The sequence below is a fragment of the Bactrocera latifrons genome, unplaced genomic scaffold (assembly GCF_001853355.1).
Source record: "Bactrocera latifrons isolate USDA-ARS-PBARC rearing strain unplaced genomic scaffold, ASM185335v1 scaffold_458, whole genome shotgun sequence".
Classification (NCBI taxonomy): domain Eukaryota; kingdom Metazoa; phylum Arthropoda; class Insecta; order Diptera; family Tephritidae; genus Bactrocera; species Bactrocera latifrons.
The window spans coordinates 177,692-191,021 of record NW_017537110.1 but is presented as its reverse complement, the minus strand read 5'-3'; the positions used below and the strand labels follow the sequence as shown (position 1 = coordinate 191,021).

The 13,330-nt window shown below is 37.6% G+C and overlaps 1 protein-coding gene across 1 annotated transcript; it reads left to right on the top strand.

The window, feature by feature from the left end:
* Positions 1 to 1,560: 1,560 nt before the first annotated feature.
* LOC108973095 lies at positions 1,561 to 11,052 on the top strand. Its single transcript, XM_018940115.1, has 2 exons — positions 1,561 to 1,777; positions 9,126 to 11,052. Exons 1-2 carry the CDS (start codon positions 1,682 to 1,684, stop codon positions 10,896 to 10,898), a joined length of 1,869 nt encoding a protein of 622 aa, XP_018795660.1. The 5' UTR covers positions 1,561 to 1,681; the 3' UTR covers positions 10,899 to 11,052.
* The last annotated feature ends 2,278 nt before the right edge of the window (positions 11,053 to 13,330 follow it).

Below are 13,330 nucleotides of genomic sequence, written 5' to 3'. Positions count from 1 at the left end.
TAAAACGAAAAAAATTCAACGACAAAAGCGTACATACGATTTGAAAATCAAAAGGAAATACTTTGGTGAGGCACTAAAAGTTAAAATAAGTCGTCGTTTAATAATTTGTTGACCCTCCATTAGCATCTATAACTGCTTGCAAACATAGGGGCATTGAAGCGACTAAATTTTCGATTTCAAGGGCCGTTATTTGTTGCAGCTTCTCTTTTAGTACTAGGGCACTAGTAATGTCATGTTTCCGTATCTTCCGCTCCAAAAGCTCCCAAACGTGTTAAATTATATTTAAGTCTGGGTTTTGAGGGGGTGAATTCAGTTGTCGTGGAGCGTAGTAAAGCAGCCAGTCCTTCACGATGTGGGCGGTATGTTTTGGATCGCTTTCTTGTTGGAAGATCCAACTCTCACCAAGACATAGTTTATCAACGGATGCTTTTAAGTTTTGTTCCAAAATAGATTTATATAGAAACCGATCCACGTTACCATCCATAAACACCAATTTTCCAACTCCAGATTCAGCGACAGCGCCCCAAACCATTACACTCCCACCGCCGTGCTTCACCGTAGGAACTAAGTGTTTCGGGTTCATTGCGATATTTGGTTTTCTCCAAATTTTGGCTCTGCATTCGCTTCCAAATAAATTGTATTTTGACTCATTTGTAAACAATACTCATTTCCAGAAATCGATTCCCTTGCTTAAATACTTTTGCGCAAATTCCAAACGAAGTTTCCGATTTTTTTTCACTTATATACGGTTTCTTACGTGGAGTTCTGCTGCGAAACCCATTATTATTCAACGCCCTTTGAACTGTTCGTGGATGCACGCTTGTATTCGGCCAACTTAGTAGCTCCCCTTTTGGATTTGACCCACTTCTTTCAAAATAAACGATACATCTCTGCGACTCAGCTTCTTTGGGCGACCACTGCGCCGTTTACTTTCAAGACTGTTCGTATTTTTGTAGTTATTGAATATTGTTTGAACTGTTGATTTTGTCAAATTTAATAAGCTTGATATTTTACCAAACGATTTCTTTTCATTTCTATACTTAACTACTAAGTTTCGCAAATCAATTGATATATCGTTACGGGAAGCCGTTGTCACAACCACGAACATCTGGAAGCAGCCAAAACACAGCTAGATGATATCCAAGTATGTCTATTACCAAGCAAAACACCAAAATATAACTAGCGGTACTTTCCCGTTCACACAACAAAACACACAACAAAAAACGCGTGGCAACACACAACAAAAAAAAGCGTGGAATGTGCGTCGTATGTAGACTTTTGTCATTGGTTTTTTTCTTTTAAGTGAATCATTCTCAGTTGCTAAGTTTTAATGGAATAAGATAATTGTTGCTACGTAGTGATGAAAACAGATTTAAAACAAAATTGCATCATTAATTTTTTTCATAATGCTAATGGACATGTCAGATAGCCAAAATGGTCATCGTACGTAGGCTTTTGTCGCCCACTGTATGTGTTAGACGGTTGCAGAGTGGAGGCCTGACTTTATTAATCGACACTAGTTTTCATAATCGATATATTAGTGTACACCATCCTTAGATGAACAGTATATATGTATTTTCATATTGAAATTGTTTTCATGTTTAAAAGTATCTCAATAGTATATTGTGGAAGTATAAATGAATTTATGATCTTTTGAATATTCTATGTTTTGGTATAAAATATGGATGGAAAAATGGACTTCGAAGTTCCTGTTCTAGCCGGATATCTTAATGTACCAATGCAATCTAGTTTTTCTTTAAATCGAATATCTAAAAAGGTTAGTTATTCATAAAAAATTGTGTGTTCAAACGCATTTTTATAATGTAAACAAGTTCTAAACCAATAAGTTGATATTTTTGGAAGTGACATTTATTTTTATATAAAAAAAAAATTGGTAAATGAGGCTGGTATTTACAATAGCATTGCCCGATTTCGGGGTTAAAATGGGTAYGTACGTAAAAAAAAAATATATATTTAAATATTGTTGCCGCTGACTTACGACTTTTGATATATTTACATTTCAAGTACAAAATTCAACTATTTAAACCGTGTTTCTTTGATGTAGAATAAATTTTACACACATGTTTTAAACTTTTATATCTACTGAAAAAATCACTAATCCGATTCTTCACTTTTGTTTAGTATTAAAGGGTAAATTTTAAAAAGCATCCCCCGACTTTGGATTTAAACTGAATATGTACGGATAGAGGAGGTCCTCCAGATCAAGAACATCTATAAAGTTGCCGCTGATTATGGTTCTAGAGATATTTGCATTTAAAGTTCAAAATTCAACTATTTAAACGGTGTTTCTTAGATTTAGAATAAATTTGGGTAAATTTTAGAGTATCATCCCCCAATTTGGGTGTAAAATTGGGTATGTACGGATAGAGGATATAATATAAACCATCACAAACGAATTAATGAAGTGTTAGTGGATATAAAAGTAAAAATTTAAGTGTAAAATGCATTATAAATCGAAAAAACACGCATTTTAAATAGTTTATTTTTTTAACTTTAAATTCTAATATCTCAAAAACCATGTCAGCGGAAACTATATATACACATATGGACAAAATAATAGGTGTATTACATTTTACCAAAATATCGTGAAATCATATGCAATTAAAACAAATTTTTCTTTAGTAATAAAAGTATTTCTCTTTATTAAACAGAAATACTTTGCAATTTTCTTACTGTAAGCTTTAAAACAAAAAATTCAATTATAAAAACNAAGCAAAATTAAATGAACAATGATCACTCGTCACTAAAAAGCAAAATCACCGAATGAGTAATGCAAACTGTTGACACCACCATGCTACTAAAACGCGTCCATCATAAAAACATAGCGGTATTAAAAATAAATAACAGTTACAACACTTTTTGACAAAAAAATGGCACCACGCATAGGCACACCTATTATTTTGTCCATATGTGTATACATATGTATATATTCTTAATCTGGAGGACCTCCTCTGACAGTATATACAAATTTTAACCCCGAAATCGGGGGATGCTATTTTAAATCGCAGCCTTATTAAATTATGCAGAACTAACTTTAATTAATATTTAATTTTCGGTGAAATCCATTTATTTAGAAAATAAGAAAGTGGTACAGGAAAAAAAAAATAAAAACGAAGGGTTCTTCCATACAAAATTCATAATCGTGTGATGAGTAAGCATAATATTTTAGAATTAACTTTCTCTTGATAATTCCCGGTGTTGGTTCGGATATTTTTCTTAAAGCCATCGCGAGAAGGTATCCTTCGCCAAAGAAATGAAGACTTTTTAACGACCAGGGTTCAACGCGAAAGTACTGAAGACATCTCGGTGTGGGTCCGTCCAAGGTTATTTTTTTTGAAGCTCCACCGAATTGCGACAACACAAAAGGGACTTCTTTGCGAAAGAGCGGAAGACCTCCTGTGTTGGTTTCACTAGGACTAGTTTTTGACGCGCGTACGTATTTGTTCCTATTGGTTTCCTTGTAAACTATATAGACAAGGTAAAATTAAGTATATGAGAGAATGCAACCCTTTCGTTATTGTGTGAACATAAAGGCTGAGTTCCAAGTTGCATGTTGCTTTATTAATACGAAGTATAGAAGTATAGTACGAAGTATAGAATTCCTTAAAATCAAACTGCTTACGATATGCAAAGTACCGAGTACCGATAAATTTTTATGCGTATTAGATGCGCATACATTGAGCATAGGGCGCATCTCTATTTTTTTGTGATGCTCAAATTTTTTTCCATTGAACAATCCAAGCAATGCCGCTTTTGGCTTTTTTCCCTTGTTTTTCAAATGATTTTTAAGGATTATCGAGGAGTTGCTGCGGCCACTTTCCCATAAATCTAAAAAATTGTTAATAAATAAATTCATAATCACATTTGCCGCCATAGCTGTTGGTTGTTTTGAAAACAATTTTCACAAAATATCAAAGTTGATACAAAGCAAATTGAAACAAAGCAGTAGGGTTGCATTGTTGATATTGTATAAATTCGGTATCGATATCACAACAATGCAAAGCCACATGCAACTTGGAACTCAGCCAAAGAATTAAACAACAGTTAAGTGTTGAATAAAAGATATTTTTGCACCTTTTCATGTATAATAAATGGGCAGAAAAGAATTAGTGAAGAGTTAGTGATAAATTTTAGAATAGCGGTTTGGGGATTGAAATAGGTATCGGCGGAAAGGAGACTTTCGGCAGATCACGAATAAATATATATATAATTTATAGTCCACTTATTTATAATTTTCAAGATATTTGCATTACAAGTAAAAATATTTACTAATTTATATTTTTTTAATGAGTTTTCCATTTATATTATTATTTTACACATATTAATATATTTATAATGATTACAAATTTAGCTTTAATCAGTAATTAACTTTTAGTTCAATTCTGTTCATTTGCACAATAACAAAATCATTATTTTTGTCGACGAAAGGAAAGAACAATTCCCACGATAGCCGGTTCTACGTACCGGAATTGACTCGGATTTTATCCGACCAAGGGCTGTTTTTTCGGCGATCTAACCAAGTTTGGATCGGTGAGTCCTAATTTGTGTTTGCCGTCATTAGAGCAACGCCTTGAAGCAGGGTGTCCCGTATCCTCCTGTCCCGTGATTGCATTGCGTCCAACCCGGGCCCGGAGGAATTTTCCTGCTGCGTATGCGGCAAAATTCTCTATTCATACTCCACCTCGGTCAGGGGCAATACATGCAATGGATGGAGCTTTCTTAAGACCTGTTCAGACCTTAAGACCTATAGGGAGTGGACCAGGCGTTACCTGACCCATATTGCCTGCACGATACTGCGACACAAGCCTCTACGGCTGTGCAATCTGCACATAGTTCGCGCGCCGCGTCGCCACTCAACCTGAGTGGCCAACAGATGACCTCCACGGTCAGGAGCTCACACAGGCAACATAGCTCCCACTGAGGACATCGACCGCAGTCATACTACCCTAGAATGTCAGGGCATAGCTATCCGGTCAGGTCGAGCTCGATATATTGAATATATAAATTCCCCCAGTTACATGTTGCCCTACMGGATATCACCCGAATATAGGTGCGCTACTTCGTGGTGAGAACCGTCTGGTACGAGGCGACTTTAACGCGCATCGCGATTTTTGGCATTCCTGCCAGTCAAATGATCATAGGCGGATGGAGCTGGCGGAACAGATTGACGATTCAACATTCTGCACAATGAATGAAGATGCCCCCATCAGAATTATGGGCACCTGTAATAGCTCGCCTGATATTACCATTGCTAGCGGTGGTCTGATAAGTAGCATAACCTGGCAACCTATGCTAACTCTTGCATCAGACCATCTGCCCATAATTATCTCGATCGAGAAGCCTCTCGATTTCGTTTCTGCGTACAATCGTACCTATATTAACTTAAAAAAAAACTAGTTGGGTCGGCTTCACAGAATTTACCGAGAGCACCTTCAACGCTCTACCTATTCCTACGGACGTATGCGTTGACGAACGTCAATTCTGCAAGGTGATCGCAGCAGCTACCGCTCGCTTCATTCCGGCTGGAAGAATAGCGGAAACCCGCCCCAATTTCCCAACCGAAGCAGCCGTTTTAGCTAACGAGCGCGACACCTTACGCCATGCCGATGCCGGAGATCCCAGAATAAGGGATCGTAATTTGGAGATTCGGCGTATGGTAAATCACCATAAGCGGACGAAATGGATAGAGCACCTGAAGTCCTGCAACCTCTCCACCTKTGTGAGTAAGCTTTGGGCTACTGTCAAAGCTTTGTCTAATCCGAAGAGACATGACGACCGAGTTGAAGTTCAATTCAACGATCATGCCTCCTCGGACCCGAAGAATTGCGCGAGCTATTTTAGCAAGCAGTTTACACTGCGCCCTTCGGTTGACAAAAAAAGCGATGTGTTAGTCGCCGGCTGCGCAAAATGCCAAACGACTGCGCGCCACTTGCTTTGCCGATGAATAAGTTCAGAATTAACAAATTGAAATCTTCTAAATCCATTGGCCCTGATGGAATCAACATGTTTATGCTTAAGCACCTAGGCTAGACGGGAGGAAGCTATCTTACCAAGGTCCTCAACCTCTCGCTGAGAACTCTTTAAATACCCGATGTGTGGAAAATCGGAACAGTGGTCCCACTACTGAAACCTGAGAAACTCGCCAACAAAGGGGAATCTTACCGCCCGATAACTCTCCTCTCCCCAGTAGTGAAGACACTTGAGGCCTTGTTACTCCCGACTTTCATTCACCACACGAGCCTAGCCAGTCACCAGCATAGATTCCCAAAAGTGCACAGCACCACCACAACACTTAGCGTCATAAACTCTCAGATAATTCGTGGCCTTAACCAGAAACCTTCCTGGGAGAGAACGATCCTCGTAGCGTTGGACTTGTCAAAAGCTTTTGACACAGTCAACTACACAACGCTACTGTAGGACATCGAAAAAACTACGCTTTCTCTAAGACTAAAGAGGTGGACCATGAATTATCTGAACGGTCGTCAGTCATCCGTACTATTTCGAGGTGAAACATCTAAATTGAGAAGACTGGTGTCCTCTCTCCGCTACTGTTTAACTTCTACATCTCGAAACTCCCACAACCACCAGAGGGGGTTTCCATAAGCTCGTACGCCGATGACTGTACGATAATGACGTAGGGCAATAGAATCGATGACATGTGTTCGAAGATAAACAACTACCTCTCCGACCTTTCACGTTTCCTCACTGCACTATAACCTCACACTTTCCCCCACTATATCCACAGCGACCATATACACGAACTGGACGAAGGAGGATTGACTTGAGCTTAATATTGCAGTCGATGGCGTCAAGATTCCGGCTGCCAATAATCCTAAAATTTTATGTGTGACTTTTGGCAGTCTGTGCTCCTTCACTCGTCATACGACCATTATTATAGCCAAAGTGCAGAGCCGCAACAATACCCTCAAGTCGCTAGCCGGTAGCACATGGGGAAAGAACAAAGAAATGTTGTTGGGAACTTACAAGACCGGTTTCTAACTATGTCGCATTAATATGGTCACTTGGAAGCAGAAAAACGCAGACGAAGAAGCTCAAGACCTATCAGAACATTGCTTTCCGGACAAGGGTAATCTGGCCTGTTTTTTTTTTCCTTTTTTCATAGAAATTCTTATTCTACAATAGAACTTTTTTCAAATATGAGGTATATCGTGCAGTTTATAAACAAATATTTTTCGGAATTTTTCGATGTCATCTGTCGGAGAAATTGTTGGGTGAATGAGATGCGTTTTTCCATTGGCGGACACGATTTCTCATATTTGGATCATCTGATACACAAAAACCCAATTTATTCTTAAAAAGTACTTATTAGAATCATGTAAAAATGTTGATAAATAAAAAAGTAATTAACTTTTTTTTTTTTGAAATTTTCCCCATGATTTTTTTTTTACATAAAATTTGTACAACTTTGTCAATAAATTGCGAATCAAGTAGAGACGATAGCCAGGCATTTTGTGAACATTAAAAAAAATGAAGCAAATCGGTTGAGTAATTCGATCGGAATAATTTCCGCCAGTTTAAAAAAGTATGTTTTGAGAAAAACGCATTTGAAGTTTGAGTTGTGCATTCCGAGCTCTACGGACGTCGAGCGATATTATTATTATCGGGCCTTTTTCAAAACCTTCCAATGGTAAAGTGGTATAAGGAAACAGAAAATTCAAACCAAAAAGATTACCCTACTGACGCCTTAAGCTGTCTGCAAGGAAATATTGGGCCTAATTTTAGTATAGAAGATAATATACATGATATGGCTTTCTCGTTATCCTGAACCATTATCGGTTTAATCACATTAGACAAGATTATCCTGTGTATTTTCTGGCTATATTCTTCTTTCTTGGAGAAGACTTCGCTTACGCGGTTTTAGCCGAGTTTACAACAGCGCACCAGTCGTTCTTCCTTTTCGCTGTAACTGAGAATACCTTCGGTGGTCATTGACACACAGAGTCTAGTTCCGGTCCCATTATAGTGATGCCAAAATTTTTCTTTGATTTCGGGTTATTGAATTCTGCTTTCTGTGAGGTATAAATCTAAAATGTAATCACCCTAGACTGTTTTTTTTATTTGAGAAGTTGTGGGTTTGTAAATGAATTAAATGTATGACTTCCACTAAAAAAACTATTTATTTATTAATTTGAAGATTAAAGAATAACTCGACTTGACTGACTAACTGAACTCTATCCTATCTGTACGGTTATGTGTAACGAAAGTTAAATGTCATCTAACGGAACGCTAGCGCTGTCAGCGCCTTAAGGGGCTTTAGAGGCTTAAAAAATCGATTTTTTTGAGGTTTATAGTGATACATTTAGATAGCATCCAGAAATTTTGATATAAAATCTTTGATATTCTGCCTTTGGGAAGCAATTGCCCGATGCATCTCGCTTGTGCATTTGCTGGTCACAATTTCTATCGGAAACAAAAAATTCAAAGAGATTCATATTTTTTAATAATGTATGTTGTATTTTTTATGTAATGTAATCTAGTTAAACTAAAAAAAAAAATCCAAAAAAAGTGTAAACCCCAGCTCGATATATTGCATATAATGATTTTCGATAATCAAACCGACTTTAGCCAAAAATATGTCAATTTGGGAGTAAAAAAATTATGATGTTTATAAAATTGTATAAAAACATCTACAGTATACTTGAGTAACGTCAAAAATCCAATCCAGACCTAATCTAATACAAAATTTCTCGAGTTTAAGATATTTGATAAAAATTTAAGAAAAACTTAATAATGTATAATTAAAAGTAAGATAATATGTTGAGCCCTATATTAATTAAAGTAAAATGTGAGAAAGTAACAAAAGCCCAAAAAAATTGTTTTCATATATTTTTTTTTATATATCCCAATTTTTCAATAAACTACTAACGCCAGTTTTAAAAAATTCTAAATGAGAATAAAATTTTTCGATTTCGGTGTTTATAAAATCGAAATAATTTTGGAAATTAAAAATATATATTATTGTTGTTGATTTTGCGTTAGAAATAATCATTATGTTCCACATAAAGTGTTTTTAATATAAATACAGATGGAATTAATATTATTAAATTTATTTAACGGATTCTTTTATTTCCTTCCCTCAACAGAAAAATTGTCACAGATATTGCCAATTATTTAATTCAAGTCGTCATGGTATTGAACGACTCGAAATTTGCGAATCTAAAGATGACAAGAACCCAAAAATAGTAACGCTCGAAAATTGCGTCAAGATAACTCAAGAACCAGCTCCGGCCAATCTCATACTAGTTATAAAAAAAACAGAGTCTCTGACATTAAACGCTTTATCAGAGGAAGACTTAAAAGAATGGACAAATGCATTACAAATGGTTGCTTTTCGAAATAAAAACAGTTTATGCATACCGCAAGCCGCGATAGAAGAAGATAATGATTTATATTGCAGCTCTTTTGGTGATGGCTTATTTTTTATTACACTTATTCCTTCAGAAACGTCGATTCGTTGTAATTTTGAATCCAAATCGTATATTCTCCATCTGACTGCAACTGAACTTCAATTAAAATGCACTGAAGATCTTAATGAAATAAGAGCAAGATGGCCATATCGATTTATTCGAAAATACGGTTACCGTGATGGTAAATTCACATTCGAGGCAGGTAGAAAATGTTGCACAGGAGAAGGAATATTTACCCTTGATCATACCAATCCCCAAGAAATATTTCGTTGCATGGCCGCAAAAATGAAATCTATGAAGAAATTAATAAATTGCGACAATCACAATAATGATATTAACGATAACCATTGGACGATTGCCGCAAATATGGAGGCCGGCTCGCGAAGCCCCTTGACACCAAACAATCAACAGTGTATAAGTATTGAAAGCAACTCTCAAAATAGTGTTCCTTATAGAGAATTTGCGACATCTAGCGATTCCCTTAACACCTGCTTTACAAACTCTAATAACAATTCGATATCGACATTATTGCATCCCGTTTTAAAACAAATCCCGAGTAAGCCACCCCGAAAAATACAATCAACATTCCCCACTTCCGGAAGCTCTAATAAAGCACAAATGCTTACAGAAAATCTAAATTTTCAACTAAATGCTGATAAATTGTGCAAATATCAGAATTATGAGGCAGTTACGATAACAACATCAAGTGATCCCAATAAAACGATTGGGTCAACCCTTGTTATAAAGCCGAATTCTCCAGAGTGTGTTCACAAACAATGTCTAACATTGCTTAATAATGAAACTTTAGGAGGTGAACGAAACTATGAAAGCATAGAAACTGTAACTGATGCCTGGAAAACTCTTGGGATAGATGAAGTACAGCATAAGGAACGTGTTTTGGCCAAACATTGCGATGAGGATTTTAAAGAACCTTGTTGGCAACGTTCCGTCCATACTTGTAATCGCTCATTAAGGGAAACATTTTTACCATCTAAAGTGTCAAAAGTAATAGATATTGATATCGGAGAAGGAGGCGGAGGGAGTGGCAGTTCAAGTAATTCAAGGTGCATTGACGATTCGTATGATAGGCTAGATTTTATGTCACCCAATAACAAAACATCCAGCGGTTATAACACAATTATATCTGTCATATCGCCCATTCGTAAACGCTGCAATTCCCCCTCTTTGAGTGATTATGAATTCATTGGCAATCCGGAAATTGAATTATCCAAGAAAAACGATATAGACAAAACTGGAAGTATCCGGCCTTTTAATTCCAATCTACCAATATGCCCAACTTCGATAGCATTAAAGTGCAACATAGTTGGAGAAAATTATTTCGAACCATCCGTAAGTCAACAAGTGTATCAGAGAGCAAACATATCACCTACGCACGAAAATTATAGTGGCTTAAATTATACGATAGTTAGTAAGCCTAAAAGAGTTTGATACTGAATTTTTATACAATATCTCCTTTCAAAAACTGTGATTGTCGTATCTGAATTAGAAATATCTTATTCAATCGATTTGCAAAATTTGTAAATTCATTCTTATGTATTTGCGCCATGTGAATATCTATATACATGTTTTATAAGAAATTAATAACAATATGCAAAATTTATATGAACTGTTTTGATTTCAGAAGTTAGAAATCTATATTATTATATTTATGCAAGGTATAGTATGTAGTAAAAAAACAAAACTTACTCGATAATTGTTGATTTAAAAGTTTTCTAATCAATCCAGATATCACTAAGAGGGGGTCGGTGTCTGTTCCCAACGACAGTCGGGTATACGTAACCGTAACGGACCCGGATTTTTATCCGGCTAAGGACTGTCAACTCGGCAAAATGCATATATTGGATATGTCGGAGTGTATTCTGGATAAATAGGAGTCTAAACAAGAGTCAAGCTTGTTTTTCGCAACTCGAGTTCTTCCTCTGCAGTGGATGGTGTTTGACTCCAAGTGCGTCATTCATTTGAAGGGATTCTGTGAAGGTGTTAACCCCTTGACGTATACCCCTACACGAGTCTGACTCGTGGTACAATTTCTGTGCCTAACATGATTATCACGAGTCTGGCTCGTGGTACAATTTCTGTGCCTAACATTATTATCACGAGTCTGGCTCGTGTACATTTGACGAAAAGAGAATTGAAATTTTCCCGTTATTTTCGGCTAAACAAAAAATATTGTTGCAGTTGAGTGCATTATATACTGAGTAATTAGCCATATTTTTTATTACGTATTAAAATTAAATTGTAGTGTTTTATTTTTTGTAAATTTGTAAAATAAGCATGCGACAGTTCGTAAGCATCAAAACTGATTTGTTTAGTACAACTTGTGTGCGAACAGTTGATCGATTTTGTTGCGCTATTTGATACATCAAGGGGTTTATGGCTCCACTGTAATTGGCGGTCAGTGTTTGTGTCGATGTAGTTTTGGAATATCCTCTTGATGTTCCTAATATAAGGCAGTTCCTCTCTAAAGAGGTGACTGCAATCTTTATTTCTGCGAAAACATCACAGCGGGAACTGCCTGGAGAGGAGTTCAATATGCCGTCCTCACTATGCAGGTGCTCGATAGCAGGCATTTCGTCGTAGACCGGAGTGAAGTTTTCTGACAGATCTAAAGCTTCTTCGTCTGCGTTTCTCTGCTTCCAAGTGATCATATTGGTGCAGCGTAGTTAGGGAGCGCCTGGCCGATTGCCTTGTAAGTTACCATCAACATTTCTTCGTTCTTTTACCATATTCTACCTGCTAGCGATTTGAAGATCCTGTTGCGGCTCTGTACTTTGGCGATAATCGCTGTCGGATGAGGAATGAGGAAGCACAGACTGTCAAAAGTAACACCTAAAGTTTTAGGATTATTAAACTTTGAACCTCCGCAAGTTGTATCCTCCAATTAGCTACTTGGCATGTCTCATACCGTTTGTTTGTTGCCAATGCTCTTCCCTGCCCACTCCTTCTTTCTTGCGGAGTACCTCCTTTATTTTACCCCAGTAAAGGGTTCGGGTCCTACCATCTTTGGGGAGGCTGCGGACCGGGCAAGCTCGTCCGCCAGTTATTACCGGCTATACCTCTGTGACCAGGCACCCAGATTAGGTGTACCAGGTTACTTTCCGCAAGACTGTTCAGCCTTTCCCTGCACTCCTGCACTAATAGCGATTTGATGTCGTAAGAGGAGATCGTTTTTAGCGTCGCTTGACTATAGCTGAGAATGGCTATTCGCTCATTGCGATAATTTCGATGGAAGTTTATTTCTATACACCGACTTATAGGAAAAACTTCTGCCTGGAAAATGCTCGGGAACTCTCCCATGGGTATGGAGAGCTTAGTGCGTGGGCCCACGATACCCGCACCGATTCCTTCCGACATTTTTGAGCCATTGGTGTACCACCTCAACGTGCTATTCCTCAAAATCAGTTCGAGATTGTTGCAATTACTTGCAGAAGTGTGTGCTTGGTTACCTGACTGATAACCAAATGAAGCGGAGTAAGTTCAATCAGAACCTAGAGTGCTGCCGTTGAACAAGTGCACATTGCGCCCGTAATGCAGACACAGGCTAGCCGCTGTAGCTTCAATAGGTTGGTCTTTACCGAAGTTTGCGACGCTATTGAGGCCCAGGCCACCCCTCCGTACGTGATTATTGGTCGCACTATCATGGTGTACAGCCACCTAACGATCCTTGGCTTACAGCCCCAGGACTTTGAAGGAAAGGTTTACATGCTGCTGCACCGCAGAGTAGAATCTAGCATCAAACCGAGGTATTTGACATTGTTGGACATCCCTATTTCTATGCCCCGAGGTTTGAGATTCCGGTCGTTTTGGAGTCTCCACAGCAGGCGTGATAACACATAACCCTGTGGGCTCTGGTGCGCACT

Coding starts and splice junctions, on each gene's coding strand:
- LOC108973095 (XM_018940115.1), top strand. CDS start 1,682: ATGGATGGAAAAATGGACTTCGAAGTTCCTGTTCTAGCCGGATATCTT. Junction 1,778..9,125: donor TAAATCGAATATCTAAAAAG/GTTAGTTATTCA, acceptor TTCCCTCAACAG/AAAAATTGTCACAGATATTG.